This window comes from Oncorhynchus kisutch, linkage group LG18 (assembly GCF_002021735.2).
Source record: "Oncorhynchus kisutch isolate 150728-3 linkage group LG18, Okis_V2, whole genome shotgun sequence".
Lineage (NCBI taxonomy): Eukaryota > Metazoa > Chordata > Actinopteri > Salmoniformes > Salmonidae > Oncorhynchus > Oncorhynchus kisutch.
In genome coordinates, this window is record NC_034191.2 from 57,753,915 (window position 1) to 57,774,490 (window position 20,576).

Consider the following 20,576-nt stretch of genomic DNA (forward strand, 5'->3'; position numbering starts at 1 on the left):
TCTTCTCTTCGTCACTGCTGGGCTGTGGCCTGACCAGACAGCTGTGTGGGGTAGCATGGGCCTGCATCTGCTTGGCATGTTGATGGGTTTAGTGATACTGCTACACATCAGGACAGTGTCTGTATCACTAGAGATAAACACTCTGTTCTGCGTCCCAAATGGCACACTATTCCCTATAATAGTGCACTATATAGGGAATATGTGGTTATGAGTTTGTCTGAACTCTCTAGATGATGTGCCTCAATGCCTATCAAGGTAAAACAGTTATTCCCAACTAATCAGAGGACAATGGATTCGTCCCAAATGGGAACCTGGTCAAAAGTAGTGCACTAGGGGATAGGGTGCCATTTGGGATGCACATCAATGTGTTCTTCCTGTGGTGACCTCACCGTGAATAACAGACAACATGCACAGTGTATTTTATTAATGAAACATTTGAGCCATTTTAACCATGTTGTTTCCTTTGTTTCTTTGCTTTTCTAAGACGATACGGCAGTTGAGTTTGGTAGGTGTCTCGTCTCTACTACTCTTCCCTCATCCCTTTTGCTTTCACCTCTCTCTCCAACGTTCACCTCTCTCTCCAACGTTCACCTCTCTCTCCAACGTTCACCTCTCTCTCCAACGTTCACCTCTCTCTCCAATGTTCATCTCTCTCTCCAGCGTTCACCTCTCTCTCCAGCGTTCACCTCTCTCTCCAGCGTTCACCTCTCTCTCCAGCGTTCACCTCTCTCTCCAGCGTTCACCTCTCTCTCCAACGTTCACCTCTCTCTCCAACGTTCATCTCTCTCTCCAGCGTTCACCTCTCTCTCCAGCGTTCACCTCTCTCTCCAGCGTTCACCTCTCTCCAGCGTTCACCTCTCTCTCCAACGTTCACCTCTCTCTCCAGCGTTCACCTCTCTCTCCAGCGTTCACCTCTCTCTCCAACGTACACCTCTCTCTCCAACGTACACCTCTCTCTCCAGCGTTCACCTCTCTCTCCAGCGTTCACCTCTCTCTCCAACGTTCACCTCTCTCTCCAACGTTCACCTCTCTCTCCAGCGTTCACCTCTCTCTCCAACGGTCACCTCTCTCTCCAGCGTTCACCTCTCTCTCCAACGTTCACCTCTCTCTCTCTTTTATCTCTTGCTTTCGCAGCCCCCCTTGAAGCTGAGGAAATAGAAGGTACATAGTGCTTGTCAGACTAACTCACCTAGATTGACTCATAGCAACATAGCAGCTCACTGGCTGGGGACCCAGCCAGCACCCCAACAATGAGTCCTGACATTTGCTGATCAGCCTTTTAACATTACATCGCTGTGTATCTGCATCAGCATCCCAAATGGTCACCCTGTTCTCTATGTAGTGCATTATGGGCCCCAGTAAAAGTAGTGCACTACATAGGGAATAGGATGCCATTTGGGATGCAGAATGTGTCTTAGCATGTCAGGGATGAGGATAGCTCACCTCCTCTACCCTCATCTCATCTCCCGCTCCCCATATTCTACTGTTTGTGTTCGCCTGTCTTCTCATGTCTACCGAAACGGTTTTAAAGAGGAACGTCGGGTGTCTCTGTCAATTTCTCTGTTAAATACTCCTGCTCCCTGGGAAAGGAGCTTAAGGTTATTGGCCTTTGCTGTGCCGAATCTTCCTCTTTCACTCACTAACTTATCAATTTCATTGAAACAGACATTATTTAACCGAGCGAGGGATAGAGGCTTATCCCTACCTTCACACGCATAGCATAGTATGTGTCCCAAATGGCACCCCATAGGGCTCACCTCAAAATAAGTTTACTATATCGGGAATAGGGTGCCATTTGGGATGCATCCATACTGTAGGTGCTTGTATCAACATAGCTTTATGCTTTGTATGATGCTGTAGTAGTGCCATGCCATCGCTAGCCGCAGAACCAGGCTAGATCATGTACATAGTTCTGTGGGCCATCCATGATGTCTTGAATATGTGATGTAAAAATGTATTACTGAAAATCTATCTTGATTAGCGGGAAAGGTGAAGTGTGGTCTTGTGGTGAGTGTTGGGGCTACCTGTGTTTGTGTCCATCTCCCTTCCCTCTGTGGTACCTGGCTGTGCTGTCACCTGGGTTCAGGCAGTCTGTGTAGATGGGTAGGCCTGCTGGTTCTTTTTGGGATCTGTGATGCCTGATGTCTAAACTCCTGTTCTTCTCTTCTGGCTACCATGCTGTTCTCTCTCGTCACCGACACCAGAGGATGTCGGTTGGTTCTATGGCTCTGGTTTCTATTTAAGCGGATACCCCGTAGGTGAGACATCACATGTCCCCTTCAGTCCTTTTCATAGATCTGTCCTTCGCCCTTGTCATACAGTCACTCTTCCTACCACTGTCCCTTGCCCCCTGCCATACAGTAGCTGTTCTTGCCACTGTCCCTCGCCTCCTGTCATACAGTAGCTCTTCCTACCACTGTCCCTCGCCCCCTGCCATACAGTAGCTCTTCCTACCACTGTCCCTCGCCCCCTGCCATACAGTAGCTGTTCCTGCCACTGTCCCTCGCCCCCTGCCATACAGTAGCTGTACCTGCTACTGTCCCTCGCCCTCTGCCATACAGTAGCTGTTCCTGCCACTGTCCCCCGCCCCCTGCCATACTGGAGCTGTTCCTACCACTGTCCCCCGCCCCCTGCCATACAGGAGCTGTTCCTGCCACTGTCCCTCGCCCTCTGCCATACAGTAGCTGTTCCTGCCACTGTCCCCCGCCCCCTGCCATACAGGAGCTGTTCCTGCCACTGTTATATGGATTCATTCGTTCTTTTCCATTCGTTGTTCTGAAGGTCCATTCAATTCTCTTCCCGTCAGGCCTGTTGATGTGGTCCTGCTTGCCGCCTCTTCTCTCTTTCTTTCCCCTTTCTCTCGGTCTCTGTGTGTGTCTCTCTCTCTTTCTCTCTCTCCTGTTGTTGATGTGGTCCTGCTAGGACTCACAGCAGCAATTACAACTTGTTCTGTTCTGGAACCATCCTCTGGGTACTGGTTCCAATTCTCTTTGCGTACAGAAACTCTTCCTCATCATGTTGTTATTACCCCTGTCACTTTCCTGATAAATCAGAAGTTATAATCCCATCAGAGTACCATGGAGTGTCCTGGCTGAGTCTCTCAAACCTCTTCTCTCTCTGAGGAACTCTCTCTCTCTCATCTCTCTCCCCCCTCTCTCGCTCTGAGGAACTCTTTCTCTCTCTCCCCTCTCTCGCTCTCTCTCTTGCTGAGGAACTATCTCGCTCTCTCTCTTTCTGAGGAACTATCTCGCTCTCTCTCTTTCTGAGGAACTATCTCGCTCTCTCTCTTGCTGAGGAACTATCTCGCTCTCTCTCTTTCTGAGGAACTATCTCGCTCTCTCTCTTGCTGAGGAACTCTCTCGCTCTCTCTCTAACTAACCCTGCCTCTCAATTTCCTTTCTCTCCTTCTCTCTCCTCCTCCCCTTCACTCTATTGCTGCCCCCCCTCCCCCCCACACACACACACACACACACCTCTCTCCCACCCACCACCTAGTGTATACACCAGGCTATGTGAGGCTGTGTTGAGGTCATGAGGCGGTCTAGACTCTGGACACTCCACAGCACACTAATCCATTTAGACCAGTTGATTTCACAGGAGATCCAGTTCACATTGAGTTTAGAAATAAGGACTGAGTTGTGTCTGCCAAGCTCAATCAGGGAATTCTATAAGGATGACCTTTCAAACACTGGGCTATTTTAGACTTCATTGACTGTGTTCCAAATGACATCCTTTCCCCTATATAGTGCACTACTTTTTACCGTGGCCCATAGGGGTCTAGTCAAAAGTAGTGCACAATATAGGGAACAAGGTGCCATTTGGGGCGCAGACTCTGTTTGCCCGTGTTGTCGCAGTGCCCTTAACTTCTCCTCTTCCTCTCTGACCTGAACAACCTCCATTGCTGGTCCCAGTGCAGTTTAACTTGTTTCCTATGTCCTAGTACACCGAAGCACTGTTTTTCTGAAACAAAAGATGTTTTGAAGAGAAAAAAAAGACTCCTAAAATAATAATATATTCTCGACAAGCGTCTCAACAGTCGTTGCACATTGCATTACATTTCAGGCTGTTGTATGACTTAAAGTGCACAGGCCTAATGGCTAAGAAATGCTAGAATACAGATGCTTTTTCAATGCCATTGAAGTTGAATTGGGAGCTTGAGTTGGGTAAAGAGGGGGCAGAGAAGTGGGTTGTCTTGTTCTTCTTTGGGCTGTTTGTAATGCCTCCGTACCTTTTGTCGGTCAGTGATGGAACTTCTGAGTCCTCAATTTTCAAAGAATGGTCCTTGGGGCAAGCTGTATTCCTGTGAGATGCCTCTATAGTATAGAGCCAGGAGACTGTAGAATAGTGCTCTGGTCAAAAGAAGTACACTATATAGGGAATAGAGTGCCTTTTGAGACTTGTCACATGCTTCGTAAACAACAGATGGAGACTAACAGTGAAATGCTTACTTCCGGGCCCTTTCCAACAATGCTGAGAGAAAGAAGAGAATAGTAATAATACTAGGAATAAATACACAATGAGTAAAGATAACTTGGCTATATACACGGAGTACCAGTACTGAGTCCATGTGCAGGGGTACGAGGTAATTAGTGGCGTTTGGTGCCGTTTGGTGCCGTTTCTATTACAGCATTATTTCTATTACAGCATTCATATTCTATTCACTCAGATCAATGTAACATCGATAGGTTTAGGCTACTACATGATACAACATATTTTCCTCTACCCATCATGAGGTTGCTACAACCTAACCTATGAATGAAAGTTTACAGCGTAGATGCACAGGTCTTGAGATATTTGAGTAACAGACATTGACACGTCCAATGTCGCTTTGTACAATCAACAGAATCGAAGAATGAGTACACCCCTGATCAAACACAGTTCACTTTCTTATCAGCCACATCCAACCAGCATAACTCCTTTGATCATTGTGTAATTACTTCTTACATCTACACGCTCTCCTCCTCTCACCTATTTCCTTCGCTCGTGGACTTCAGTGCACAACACAAACCTTCATATCAAAACCGCTAACTGCTGCACACAGCCTACATTGTTGTCACCATAGTGACATAGTCAACAAAGCTGCTAGAACTAAAGCTTTAGTAAACCCGCTACAATCATTCAGTACAGTCAGCAAGAAGTTTAGAAGGAAATAAGTTTATATAACCAAAAGCTTACCTTGACTTGGAAGAATTCCAGTATTGGATAACCATAGCCATCTAGCTAACATAGCATCCCTCTCGGTTTGAGCCGTGTGTTTGGGTAGGCTAAACTAGCTAGCTGCTTTCACAAGCTAAGTGAAAAACAAATACAACAATATCTCTCTTGCTACTCTTTCATTGTTGAATAAATTAATTTAAGAACGGTTCAACTATTGTCTTTCTCTCTTTGAGTCAACTACTCACCACATGTTATGCACTGCAATGCTAGCTAGCTATAGCTTCTACTTCTACTTTCACTAGATTCATTCTCTGACCCTTTGATTGGGTGGACAACATGTCAGTTCATGCTGCAAGAGCTCTGATGGGTTGGAGGATGTCCCCTGGAAGTTATCATAATTACTGTGTAAGTCTATGGAAGGGAGTGAGAACCACGAGCCTCCTAGGTTTTGCATTGAAGTCAATGTACCCAGAGGAGGACGAAACTATAAGGAAGGAATAGAAGGAATCAAGCTCGTCTGGTAGACATCACTGGGCAGCTCACAGCTGGGTTTTCCTTTGTAATCCGTGTGCAAGCCTTGCCACATCCGACAAGCGTCAGAGCCGGCGTAGTAGAATTCAATCTTAGTCCAGTACTGACATTTTGACTGTTTGATGTCTCGTCGGAGGTCGTAGCGGGATTTCTTATAAGTGTCCGGATTAGTGTCCCGCTCCTTGAACTCAGTGCAGATGTTGCCTTTAATACATCACTTTTGGTTGGGATATGTACATACAGTCACTGTGGGGACGATGTCATCGATGCCCTTATTAATGACGTCCAATATGGCGTAGCAGTGAAGACGTGTTTTGTTCGTGTCTCGTGTACTTTTGTATTTTTTGTATATAGATTTCAATTTTATTATCTCTTTTCGATTTTTTATTCGATTATACCTTCCGGTAACCTGCCTCACCCAATGTGATACGGTATCGCTATTATTTTTAATTTTAGAACACATTCAAGAACCTCTAGAAGCTAACTAGCTAATTAGCTATTCAGCCATTGTTAGCCACTGCTAGTGGCTTTTAACCTTCTGCACAGATACCAGCCCTGTTCTTAGCCTGGATAATACTCGCCAGTCTGCTAGTATCGGACTGTCTCTCCACAACAACGCCGGATTCCTGCCGTAATCCCTGGACCACTACTTCTGATCTTCACAGCTAGCTTGCAGCTTGCTAGCTCACCGTGGCACCCAGTACCAAAGCTATCCCTGAGGCCCACCTCCCGGCCTACTCAGCTGTTCACCCGAACCCCACTCATACACGGCTAGAGCCCGATACTCCACCGGATACTTGCTGTAAACTCTGGACCTTGGCATCGGTTCACCGCTGCTACCGATTGTCTATAGTGGCTAACGCCACTGCCACGAAGCTAGCATCAGTTAGCCGTGAGCCAGGCGCATCTCCCGGCCAGCAAACTAAATTCTACAATACCTCTTTCGCCATCTGGCTTGGATTCTCTGTCGACACGGCGCCCCGCCACACCACCACGTCTGGTCTGCCGACGAATACTCCATCCGCTGTGCCTTCAACCGGCCTCCGTCGGAGGGCTACTAACTTTAAACGCCTTGTCGCCTGCTAACGTAGTGGCGGGTTCCCTGTTCCATCTACTGCTGCCCTCTGGACACTATGATCACTTGGCTACATAGCTGATGCCTGCTGGACTATCCATTAATCACGGTACTCCATTCTGTTTATTTGTGTTTTATCTGTCGGCCCCAGCCGCGAACTCAGGCTCTGTGTGTAGTTAATCCAACCCTCTCTGCCTAGTCATCGCCATTTTACCTGCTGTTGTTGTGTTAGCTGATTAGCTGCTGTTGTCTCACCTGTTGTTTTAGCTAGCTCTCCCAATCAACACCTGCGATTACTTTATGCCTCGCTGTATGTCTCTCTCAAATGTCAATATGCCATGTATACTGTTGTTCATGTTAGTTATCATTGTTTTAGTTTACAATGGAGCCCCTAGTTCCACTCTTCATACCTCTGATACCTCCTTTGTCCCACCTAACACACATGCGGTGACCTCACCCATTACAACCAGCATGTCATCACCCAGTGCCTGGGCTTACCTCCGCTGTACCCGCACCCCACCATACCACTGTCTGCGCATTATACCCTGAATATATTCTACCATGCCCAGAAATCTGCTCCTTTTATTCTTTGTTCCCAACGCTCTAGGCGACCAGTTTTGATAGCCTTTATCCGCACCCTCATACTACTCCTCCTCTGTTCCGCGGGTGAGTGGAGGTAAACCCAGGCCCTGCATGTCCCCAGGCACCCTCATTTGTTGACTTCTGTGATCGAAAAAGCCATAGTTTCATGCATGTCAACATCAGAAGCCTCCTCCCTAAGTTTGTTTTACTCACTGCTTTAGCACACTCTGCCCACCCTGATGTCCTTGCTGTGTCTGAATCCTGGCTTAGGAAGGCCACCAAAAATTCAGAGATTTAACCGCCATTGAGAAACCAATTGTCGCGGTTGATATATTATCGAATAGATATTTGAAAAACACCTTGAGGATTGATTATAAACAACGTTTGCTATGTTTCTGTCGATATTATGGAGCTAATTTGGAATATTTTTCGGCGTTGTCGTGACCGCAATTTCCGGTCGATTTCTCAGCCAAATGTGAAGAACAAACGGAGCTATTTCGCCTACAATAATCTTTGGGAAAAAATGAACTTTGGCTATCTACCTAGGAGTCTCGTGAGTGAAAACATCTGAAGTTCATCAAAGGTAAACGATTTAATTTGATTGCTATTCTGATTTTCGTGACAAGGTTGCCTGCTGCTAGCAAGGCATAATGCTATGCTAGGCTATCGATAAACTTACACAAATGCTTGTCTAGCTTTGGCTTTAAAGCATATTTTGAAAATCTGAGATGACAGGGTGATTAACAAAAGGCTAAGCTGTGTTCCAATATATTTCACTTGTGATTTTCATGAATAGGAAGATTTATGTCCGTTGCGTTATGCTAATTAGTGTCAGATGATGACAACGGTCCCGTTCACGGGATGGGGTGTCACTAGAGGTTAAACCACCCACCACTGCGACCTGTATGCTCTAGTCGGCTGGCCCTCGCTACATATTCGTCGCCAGACCCACTGGCTCCAGGTCATCTAAAAGTCCATGCTAGGTAAAGCTCCGCCTTATCTCAGTTCACTGGTCATGATGGCAACACCCACCCGTAGCACGCACTCCAGCAGGTGTATCTCATTGATCATCCCTAAAGCCAACACCTCATTTGGCCGCCTTTCCTTCCAGTTCTCTGCTGCCTGTGCCTGGAACGAATTGCAAAAATCGCTGAAGTTGGAGACTTTTATCTCCCTCACCAACTTCAAACATCTGCTATCTGAGCAGCTAACCGATCGCTGCAGCTGTACATAGTCTATCGGTAAATAGCCCACCCATTTTTACCTACCTCATCCCCATACTGTTTTTATTTATTTACTTTTCTGCTCTTTTGCACACCAATATCTCTACCTGTACATGACCATCTGATCATTTATCACTCCAGTGTTAATCTGCAAAATTGTAATTATTCGCCTACCTCCTCATGCCTTCTGCACACAATGTATATAGACTATTTTTTTCTACTGTGTTATTGACTTGTTTATTGTTTACTCCATGTGTAATCTGTGTTGTTGTCTGTTCACACTGCTTTGCTTTATCTTGGCCAGGTCGCAGTTGTAAATGAGAACTTGTTCTCAACTAGCCTACCTGGTTAAATAAAGGTGAAATAAAAAATAAAATAAAAAATTAATGAAGTAGGATTAGCTGCTGTTGTCTCACCTGTTGTTTTAGCTAGCTCCATGTCCTGAGATGCCTTCCCATAAGCCCCGTGCCACGCCCTAAACACCTCTTTGAGACCACCGCTCCGTCTGGAGGAAGAAGAAGAGCGTTAAAGAGATCATTAAGACCCGTGGCCGTTCTGGGCTCATTCCTTACCTTTCCTGGATGGAAGAAAGAAAAGAGAGAAAAGACATGGGTTTTATCCCAAATGGCACCCTGTTCCGTATATAGTGCACTACTTTTGACCAGGGCCCATAAGGCTCTGGTCAAAAGTAGTGAACTATATATGTTGGCAACCTATTCCCTATTTTGGGACATAGTCTGTGTCTTTCCTTAGATCCATCAACACGTTGTAGCTTAGTTCCCTGGGATTAGACACACAATACCTGGATGGAGACCTGGAAGCGTAGGCAGTAGGCACAGTCCCATTTCTGCTGCTGTCGTAATCTACCCTAATCCCAGAGATCCTGAGGCACAGAGAGAAGCCTCTCAGCAAACATCTGGATAGAGGGATGGGAGAGGGTGGGATAGAGGAGAGGAAAGGACAAAATAGTACAGGGGAAAGCTGGGAAAGCTGTCAACCCCCAGAATCCAATTAAAACAGAGTTATGGAAAAATGGAGACTTGTGTAAAACCCCCAAATAATTCTCAATTTCCAGAAAACAAGTTTATTTCATCTGTCTGCAGGTTCACTACTGGAGGGTGAGCCGTAGCCAAAACATAAGACCAAAGTGCGTTCCAAATGGCACCTTATTCTCCATTTAGTGCACTGTTTGACCAGGGCCCACATCTTGGCTGAGCAGGTAGAGGACATGCAGACAGACAGGTGTGATTGGCTGAGCAGGTAGAGGCCATGCAGACAGACAGGTGTGATTGGCTGAGCAGGTAGAGGCCACGCAGACAGACAGGTGTGATTGGCTGAGCAGGTAGAGGCCACGCAGACAGACAGGTGTGATTGGCTGAGCAGGTAGAGGCCACGCAGACAGACAGATGTGATTGGCTGAGCAGGTAGAGGCCACGCAGACAGACAGGTGTGATTGGCTGAGCAGGTAGAGGCCACGCAGACAGACAGATGTGATTGGCTGAGCAGGTAGAGGCCACGCAGACAGACAGGTGTGATTCGCTGAGCAGGTAGAGGCCACGCAGAGAGACATAGGTGTGATTGGCTGAGCAGGTAGAGGCCACGCAGACAGAGAGGTGTGATTTGCTGAGCAGGTAGAGGCCACGCAGACAGACAGGTGTGATTGGTCTAGGCCAGTGGTTTCAGTCCTCCAGTACCCCCAACAGCACACATTTGTGTTGTAACCCCGGACAAACATACCTGATTTAATTCATCCAGGGCTGAATCAGGTGTCCAGGGATACAATAACATTGCATATGGTTGGGAGGACTGGAGTTAGGAAACAGTGCTCTAGACAGTGGTGACGTTACTTAATAATATCCAGGGGGTACATTTCAGTGGTTTGGTTGTGATTCTGACCAGTAAGAGAAGAGAGTATATGTCCCAAATGGCACTCTATTCCCTATGTAGTGCACTACTTTTGACCCCAGCACTATAAAGGTAATAGAGTCCCAATCGGCCCTGGTCAAAAATAGTGCACCATATATAGTGATGGGGTGCCAGATGGGATCTGGACTTTGGCATCTCCCCTCGCACTGGGTTTGTTGTCTAGCATCCCTGTTGTCTGAGTGGGCTGGCTGATTGATGAGGAAAACAGGAAAGTGTTCTTGGCACTCCCAGCCCCCAACTCACTAGCTGTGCTGAGAGAGCCCAGACACATCCAGTACACACAGCACCAGAGAGAGCCCAGACACATCCAGTACACACAGCACCAGAGAGAGCCCAGACACATCCAGTACACACAGCACCAGAGAGAGCACAGACACATCCAGTACACACAGCACCAGAGAGAGCCCGACACGTCCAGTACACACAGCACCAGAGAGAGCCCAGACACGTCCAGTACACACAGCACCAGAGAGTGCCCAGACACATCCAGTACACACAGCACCAGAGAGAGCCCGACACGTCCAGTACACACAGCATCAGAGAGAGCCTAGACACATCCAGTACACACAGCACCAGAGAGAGCCCAGGCCGCTTTGCGTAAGTGCAGTGGAAGACAAGCGCTAGATCGAGATGTGCGTTCGTGTTTTTTTTTCTCAAACGATAAATTTTTTCAAGCGACGACAAATTAGCCATGGTTTTCTGTTCAGACTAGACATTCCTGAGTCCTAAAGAGCTCTGGGATAAGACGGAGGGGAAAAACAAATAGCGCTCGACACAAACCCACGTCGCTCAGCCAAGGGACTTGAGCACTATTCCACTGTATAAGCCTGTAACACTTGGGTTGGAGTACCACTTTCCACATGCTGGAGCTAGCATACTGTAGTAAGCCCATGGAGAGTACACTAGCCCCAGAGTGTGTTCCTGCCCCCCCCCCCCCCCCCCCCCCCCCCCTAGATAACACTATAATGAGTTCACCACGGTGGACTCAAACGCTCTCGGTACATATTTCAAACATCACAGACAGCCTAAAGGGCTTTTTTAATCATCAAATAACGTTTAACTCTCTCTCTCTCTCTCTCTCTCTCTCTCTCTCTCTCTCTCTCTCTCTCTCTCTCTCTCTCTCTCTCTCTCTCTCTCTCTCTCCTCTCTCTCTCTCTCTCTCTCCTCTCTCTCTCTCTCTCATCTCTCTCTCTCTCTCTCTCTCTCTCTCTCCTCTCTCTCTCCTCTCTCACTCTCTCTCCCTCTACTCTTTCTCTCTCTCTGTGTGTGTGTGTGCATACAGCATGCTATCCTGGTTAGGCCAGAGTGAATACTGCTTAAAACAATGGCTACCTGCCTTTCCTTTCTCAACAGGAAACCCAGTGACCCATAAGGGAGGGCTTCAGCAACAGGGTATGAGGTTTGAAGGACAGCCGGTACAGTAGATACCACACACTGTATGAAACGTTCTCCTCCAGTTAAATAGTCCTTGTTCCCCTCAGAGCAATGTTTTTTACCATTCACTTCAAACGCAGTGTTCAGTCTGGTTTAACCAGGATGCCTGCCTGTCCCCTCACAACAGGGAATGCCATTACCCATAAAGCTAGAGCACAGGAGGTTGGTGGCACATTAATTGGGGAGGAACGGGCTCGTGGTAATGGCTGGAGTGGAATGGGTTCCCGGGTGTTTGATACCATTCCATTAGCTCCTTTCCGGCCATTAATATGAGCCATCCTCCCCTCAGCAGCCTCCCCTGAGCTAGAGGTCGGAGGTTTGAAGGACAAGCAGTGAGATACGGATACCACATGCCACATCGGGAGAACCCTCTCCACCTGTTAAAGATCCCTTGTTCCCCCCAGAGCTATATGCTTTTCCTCGTCAGTACAGTGACCATGTGGTCAGCCTGTGAGCCAGGTACTTCCGTGACGCGGCAGGTCTGATCCCTGGTCCGGAAGCCACGATTCCTATAATGCCTTTCACACATGGGTTTTCATGGAGGGGCATTGAAGGCCACACGCCTGTCTATCTGTCCCCCCCCCCCCACCCCACCCCACCCCACACACACCACTGCGTAGCGGCACTAAGACACACCACACAGCGTGAGAGACCCGAGGCCTATTTGAACCCAGCTGTTGGTGGAAGAAGGGAGTGCAGGGAAAAGGTTTGTTTGTTGCTGCTACAATGTTGGCCCACATTGTTACTGTTTTTCCTCTTATTTTTTGTGTGCATCATTCCTCGGGAACCATCCTCCTTGGTTCTCTAGTCCTACGGTCCACCTCTCAACTCACAATGGACGGACCTAAATAACATGCTGTAGTGAACAGGCGGGTAGCTGAGCTCGTTATTTAACCAGGAAGAATTAGTCAGGGTATTTGTGGAGAACTTGGTAGAGTTGGTATTTGTCCTTGTTGTTGTATGGGCATTGTTCTGTGGTGGGAGGGAATATTGCAGAGTGTGTGGAAACTGGAGATCCTTCTTCTCACACACACTGGGACATGCAGTAGAGCCATCCTCCTCTACCCCTGCCTGCCTGTCGAGCGTGTCTCTGACACAGACTTGAACAGACGAGGAGTTGTAATGAGCACCATCACATAATGACTGAAAGGAGGTACTCGGTAATGCCTCCCACATTCTGTGGCCACTTCCAGCACTAAGTGTTGCAGTGATAAACCGCACCGTGTGTGTGTGTGTGTGTGGCAGCCATAAACCACACATATGGGGCTGGGGTGTAATGGTAATAGTCTCTTAATCTAGAGTTGCCATGGAGAGATAATTCACCAGTTGTCATATCTGTTAGTCTTCATACTGAGGGCTTGTTCTGCTGGGCCAGGATGGCACTGTGTATGCATCCCAAATGGCACCCTATTCCCTATGTAGTGCACTACCTTTGACCAGGGCCATAGGCCTCTAGTCCAAAGTAGTGCACTATTATAGGGAATAGTGTGCCATTTGGAATATGCACAGTGTCTATCAGCGCTTCTTCTACTGCAGTTAGAAACTACAGGCTCAGATGGGAGACATCTTTTCTTTTCTTTTTTTTAAGGAATTTGTACACTTGATCGAAATAGTTAGGAAACCAGAGTGGAGACAGTGGGAAGGATAGATGCTGGGATTGAACTCCGGTCTTCCAGTCATATGTGATGAGACACACCATCATTACCATTACCAAGACATTGACTGTGTGTTTTTGCGTACATTCAACTTCCATTCTTTTTTTGTTTCAACAGTTTTGCACCGTTTCTTTTCCAGACACCGCAGCAACGTTTCACAGGATGTTACATCAGCACAGTGAGCAGTTTAGAGTTCCCTGTTTGTGAAGGCCCCTGGGTGCTGAATGTCCTACACCACGGCTGTTAGATATTATCACGCTGGAAAACGGGCTGGCAACCTCCAGGCAGTTGTGTGTGTAGTGGCAGCGCGTGTCTTCTACTGTTTACACTGTGGCTCGATATGCCCCTTCTTTTTCTGTTGGAGGTTCTCTTGGAATGGTAGGGTTTGAGTTCGTCTACACGTTATTGTGTGTGTCTTACAGTAGTAGGGGCGACTGGCAATTATCCAGTCACGGTCAAGTGCACGCCATTAAAAGGTGCGTGTGTGTGTGTCCTGAGCAAGGAAAATGTCTCCATATCCGAGCTCTTTGTCACGGTAGGGGGATACAAGAGAGTACGATTACATCCAGGGTCAAGGGTTAGGAGCCAGCTGAACAATGAGTTAAAACCACAGTCTTTTTTAGCTCGACCCCATCATAATTAGGACCACTGTTGCCATGCATAGCGAACATTCCTGATTTACCAGCATGCCTTCTATTGGCCCTAGCTATTGGCAACCCGACTGTTAATCAGAACTGTACAGTAACACACAGACCGGCCACACACACAGACACACTTCCCTGCTCTAACAGTAACACAAGCCCTCTGTACTGTAACACAACCCCTCTGTACGGTAACAGTAACACAACCCCTCTGTACGGTAACAGTAACACAACCCCTCTGTACGGTAACAGTAACACAACCCCTCTGTACGGTAACACAACCCCTCTGTACTGTAACGCAACCCCTTTGTACGGTAACACAACCCCTTTGTACGGTAACACAACCCCTTTGTACGGTAACACAACCCCTCTGTACTGTAACAGTAACACAACCCCTCTGTACGGTAACACAACCCCTTTGTACGGTAACACAACCCCTTTGTACGGTAACACAACCCCTTTGTACGGTAACACAACCCCTTTGTACGGTAACACAACCCCTCTGTACTGTAACAGTAACACAACCCCTCTGTACTGTAACAGTAACACAACCCCTCTGTACTGTAACAGTAACACAACCCCTCTGTACTGTAACAGTAACACAACCCCTCTGTACTGTAACGGTAACACAACCCCTCTGTACTGTAACAGTAACACAACCCCTCTGTACTGTAACAGTAACACAACCCCTCTGTACTGTAACGGTAACACAACCCCTCTGTACTGTAACAGTAACACAACCCCTCTGTACTGTAACGGTAACACAACCCCTCTGTACTGTAACGGTAACACAACCCCTCTGTACTGTAACAGTAACACAACCCCTCTGTTCTGTAACACAACCCCTCTGTACTGTAACGGTAACACAACCCCTCTGTACTGTAACAGTAACACAACCCCTCTGTACTGTAACAGTAACAACCCCTCTGTACTGTAACAGTAACACAACCCCTCTGTACTGTAACACAACCCCTCTGTACTGTAACACAACCCCTCTGTACGGTAACGCAACCTGACGGTAACCAACCCCTTTGTACGGTAACACAACCCCTCTGTACTGTAACAGTAACACAACCCCTCTGTACTGTAACAGTAACACAACCCCTCTGTACTGTAACAGTAACACAACCCCTCTGTACTGTAACAGTAACACAACCCCTCTGTACTGTAACAGTAACACAACCCCTCTGTACTGTAACAGTAACACAACCCCTCTGTACTGTAACAGTAACACAACCCCTCTGTACTGTAACAGTAACACAACCCCTCTGTACTGTAACATAACAACCCCTCTGTACTGTAACACAACCCCTCTGTACTGTAACAGTAACACAACCCCTCTGTACTGTAACAGTAACACAACCCCTCTGTACTGTAACAGTAACACAACCCCTCTCTACTGTAACAGTAACACAACCCCTTTGTACTGTAACGGTAACACAACCCCTCTGTACTGTAACAGTAACACAACCCCTCTCTACTGTAACAGTAACACAACCCCTTTGTACTGTAACGGTAACACAACCCCTCTGTACTGTAACGGTAACACAACCCCTCTGTACTGTAACGGTAACACAACCCCTCTGTACTGTAACGGTAACACAACCCCTCTGTACTGTAACGGTAACACAACCCCTCTGTATGGTAACAGTAACACAACCCCTCTGTACGGTAACAGTAACACAACCCCTCTGTACTGTAACGGTAACACAACCCCTCTGTACTGTAACAGTAACACAACCCCTCTGTACTGTAACAGTAACACAACCCCTCTGTACTGTAACAGTAACACAACCCCTCTGTACAGTAACACAACCCCTCTGTACAGTAACAGTAACACAACCCCTCTGTACAGTAACACAACCCCTCTGTACAGTAACAGTAACACAACCCCTCTGTACAGTAACACAACCCCTCTGTACAGTAACACAACCCCTCTGTACAGTAACACAACCCCTCTGTACAGTAACACAACCCCTCTGTACTGTAACAGTAACACAACCCCTCTGTACAGTAACACAACCACTTTGTACAGTAACACAACCACTTTGTACAGTAACACAACCACGTTGTACTGTAACAGTAACACAACCCCTCTGTACAGTAACACAACCCCTCTGTACAGTAACACAACCACTTTGTACTGTAACAGTAACACAACCCCTCTGTACAGTAACACAACCCCTCTGTACAGTAACACAACCACTTTGTACAGTAACACAACCACTTTGTACAGTAACACAACCACGTTGTACTGTAACAGTAACACAACCCCTCTGTACAGTAACACAACCCCTCTGTACAGTAACACAACCACTTTGTACTGTAACAGTAACACAACCCCTCTGTACAGTAACACAACCACTTTGTACTGTAACAGTAACACAGACATGACAACGAGACGCTGGTCCCGGTTCAGACCAGGAATGTTGAGTCATTCATTTATTTAATTCAGGTTAAATAGATTTCCAGCCCTCTCTCTGGGCTCGCCTAATTCTGTCTCCATGGAGATGATGATGCTCGCCCTGCGTGCGTGTGTGCGTGCGTTATGTCTCGCTCCTTTGATTGATTTGTCTTTATCCTCGGGTAGAGGAGTTGGAGGTTATTTATTTTCTGTTATTTGGATGGAGCTGTCTAGAAGGGTTGAAGTGATGTTGAAGGGCCCGGGATTACGGAGGGCCCTTCAACAACAGGAACAGAGCTGTGTATTGACTGGCTGCAGCTGGGCCTGGTAATGAAACGCCGTGCACCTGCCTCCCTGAAGGAAAACAAAGAGATTCCCTCTGACAGAGCCAATGAAATGCTGGCGGCTTCTGGGCTCCGAAAGGCCCCCTAATCGAATGGAACAACCCGTACTGCAGCATCACGCTAATCAGACCACAGTATTAGAGCGATCCAGAGGGGTGGCGGAACCTGCCCTGGAATGTCCAAGACACTATTTCCTATATAGTGCACTACTTTAGACCAGGACCCAACAGGACAACCTTAGTTAATATTTTCCACCCTGCAATGGCTTAGTAACAGCACTGCTATGATGTTACCCGTTGATAATGATGACACTGTGCATGGCTTGCTGTTACAGTAATGTTGCGAGCAGCAGCGTATTCTATTCAGTGCGTCCTTTCCACTGTGGCGAGCAGGCGGCTCGTTCTTTCTGGCTGGTGTTCGGTCAGAGCAGTGGGGGTGTTGAATGAGAAGGAAACACCGCAGGAGAAGTGGCACAGACAACACAGTGCTCACCCGGAACGCGCTGTCCTGCCCGCAGTGGAACAGACTGCCCTGAACGTTAGCTGTAACACAATATCCCAACGCTAGGGTTCACACACGCACTTAAGACACACACACACACACGTTCTCTCTCTCTCTCTCTCTCTCACTCACTCGCTCACTCGCTCACACACACACACACACACACACACACACACACACACACACACACACACACACACACACACACACACACACACACACACTCAGAAATATACACACACATGCATTGTGACATGCCTTAATACCTTAGCTATACACACATGGGTTATTGTGCTGAAGCCGTATGTTTGACGTGTTTCATTTCTTACACAGCGTAGGTCTCCATCTCCTGTCCCTTATTAAGTGACTGTTTGGAAAAGAACAGACTCCTGAGACCGTAGCTATACTCTCTCTCTTTCTCGTGGCACATCTGCACAGCGCTCGCCTGCCGCTCGCCTCGCGGTTTCTCTATGTTGTGGAAAGTATTAAAGGATTGGATCAGGGCTTCTCTCTCTCTCTCCAGTGTATCATTTTAATGCTGCCTTAATCTTGGCCATCTTGCATCATAACGCTGGGTTCATTCATCACTGTTTAAAAGAAACCGAGAGAGAGAGAGCCCTTCTGCCGTGTGCAGGAACGGGATATTAGCGAAGTGTCCACGGTCCTCGGTTTGCGGATTTTGGTTTAACTGTCTGTCATAAATCTGAAACTGTGCTCTTCAAATTAGGGATACGTTTCTCTCTGTTTGGTACTGCCTTAGTGCATTCAAACCAGACCATTTGTTTGGGTCAATTTATGACGCTTGTCATGTTTGATTGGTTTATCGTGCGCTGCATGTCCATGGAATGCAACCACCATACATACTTCCTTACACACGCACTCACACACACACACACCACCTACTGTACCAAAGTAGTCTGAGAAGAATGACAAACACTTGACTGGTACTTGTGTCACTTGTGTCAACTGGACAAGCATGAAGCAACTACCAGTAAATTCACTCATCCCACGCACCTGCCATTTTTTATTCTCTCTTTACCTCCTGTTACAGGAGGTCAGAGGTCAATGTGCTGAAAACGGACCATTCAGGTTCAAAAGGCTCGGATGAATCACATCTATGGTTGCATCCCAAATGGCAACCTATTCTCTATATAATGCTTATAGGGCTCTGGTCAAAAGTAGTGCACTACATTGGGAATAGGGTGCCATTTGAGACCCGTCCTGTAACATTAAGAGAGAAATTACATAAGATGTAGCTAGATGACATAAACTGAGGCTGGGAGGAGAATGACAACGTGGAAATAATGTTTTTATGGTCTCTAGAAGACAAAAGTGTTCAGACGACATTACATATGAACCTTATGGGCTGTTACTCACCGACCAAACACTTTCCCTGGATCTAGGTGCATCTCAACTAGCGACCTATCCCCTATATAGAGCAATAGCTTTGACAGGGCCCAGGGAAATGGTTTGGCTTAGTGTTCACTACTCCTACCTACTGCACAGATATCACTCTCAATGTGTTTCATATGAAGGGCTGCTCTACATAAAGCCAGACCTGATAGATATTGAAACGCTCGTAAATGTGCATCGGCAGGCATTTTGTACAGATGCAAATGTACTTGTATGTACTGTATACACGGTCAACTTTACCCCTTACAGTGACTCAGCTTTCTCTCCCTCCTTTTCTCTTTCTCTCTTCTCGCTCACTGATTTGTAGCTGGTTTTCGCCGGAGTTTCCGCCTCAGCAGGCGAGACAAGAAGACCAACAAGTCCATGTATGAGTGTAAGAAGAGTGAGCAGTACGACATGGCTGACGTGGCCACCTACGAGGAGGTGACTCCCCACCGCAGGCAGAGCGGGGCCAAGCACAGGCTGGTGGTCCTCGTCGGTGAGTAACACAGAGCTGGACTAAGCTGCTGTCGTAGTCGGTGAGTAACTGACTACTGCCACCATGGGACGCTGGGGATTGCTGAGCTGTTGGTCTTGGCCAGGCAGAAGCCATCGTTTAAGTCTAAAACGGGTTTCTCCATAGAGAGAGTGTGTGGCGCTAGAGTCAGCGGTCCAGGCCCGGAGGTGGCTCAGCCTTGCCCTCACACAGCCGTAACCCAGAAACATGCTCCCGGCCACACGCAAGCCCCCTTAACTTTTAAAGCCCTGGTGGAAAATGACAGCACAGGGCTGGCGGGCTGGGGATTCCTTCATATTTAGTGCTTTTCATTAACAGCATCGTGCTCAGCTCCTTTTTTTTAACTTGACAGAATTGTTAACACTTGCCTTTAAGGCTGGTATTACAAAGTCCTCCAGAAGGCTGATGAAGTGCCAAAATCTTGAAATGAAGTTAGCTTTGTTTTTATTCCTTCTTGTGTAGTTTAGAGAAAGCATTGTGCCAACGAATGGTGGACCAATACCGTTAAGCCCAGGTGCACCAGAATTAAAACCTGAATATAAATATTGGAACTATTATTGCAAAAAGACACGAATAATGAATGTATTCCTCACACGCTGCGTTTTCTTCTCAAGGTTAGCAGTGCTACTGATCGGTGCAGCTGCATATGAATCATTCTTCATTCTGCCGATATCGCTGGCTTTCTATTTAATGCTCTTATTAAGAGAAGAGAAAGTGAGGCTTGTGTTGCAGTACGTCTGTTTTAGCATGATTGACCAGGCCTCGGTACGGTGAAACGCAGTGGTATGGACTTCATCATAGCGTGTTGCTAATTAGCTGGCCCATTTTCTTGCCAGGCAGAATGTCAGGCTGTGCAACCCAGCGGATGCCTCGGCCTCTCTCTCTCTCTCTCTCTACAATGCACATAACCCCTCCTCTGTCACACTAATGTAAATATTTTCAATTCACTTCTGTAATTTGGACGACAACCGACAACAATTTCACACCTAATGAAGAGAAAGGCCAAGGAAAGATCTGTTTTATGTTTCCTGTTTCTCTCTGGAGTGCTCTCACTTTTTCTTATTATGAGGACTCTCTCTCTCCCGCCATCTCTTTCTCTCTCTCCCTCTCCCTCCCGCCATCTCTTTCTCTCTCTCCCTCTCCCTCCCGCCATCTCTTTCTCTCCCTCTCCCTCCCGCCATCTCTTTCTCTCCC

The 20,576-nt window shown here is 47.2% G+C and overlaps 1 protein-coding gene across 1 annotated transcript in view; it reads left to right on the top strand.

The window, feature by feature from the left end:
- Positions 1 to 20,576, top strand: part of mpp7a (MAGUK p55 scaffold protein 7a) — a gene marked incomplete in the record, with an annotated part of 250,832 nt that overhangs the window by 188,154 nt on the left and 42,102 nt on the right. The window contains 1 exon segment of the mRNA XM_031796379.1: positions 19,194 to 19,364. Within this exon segment, the coding sequence (XP_031652239.1) occupies positions 19,194 to 19,364 (171 nt within the window).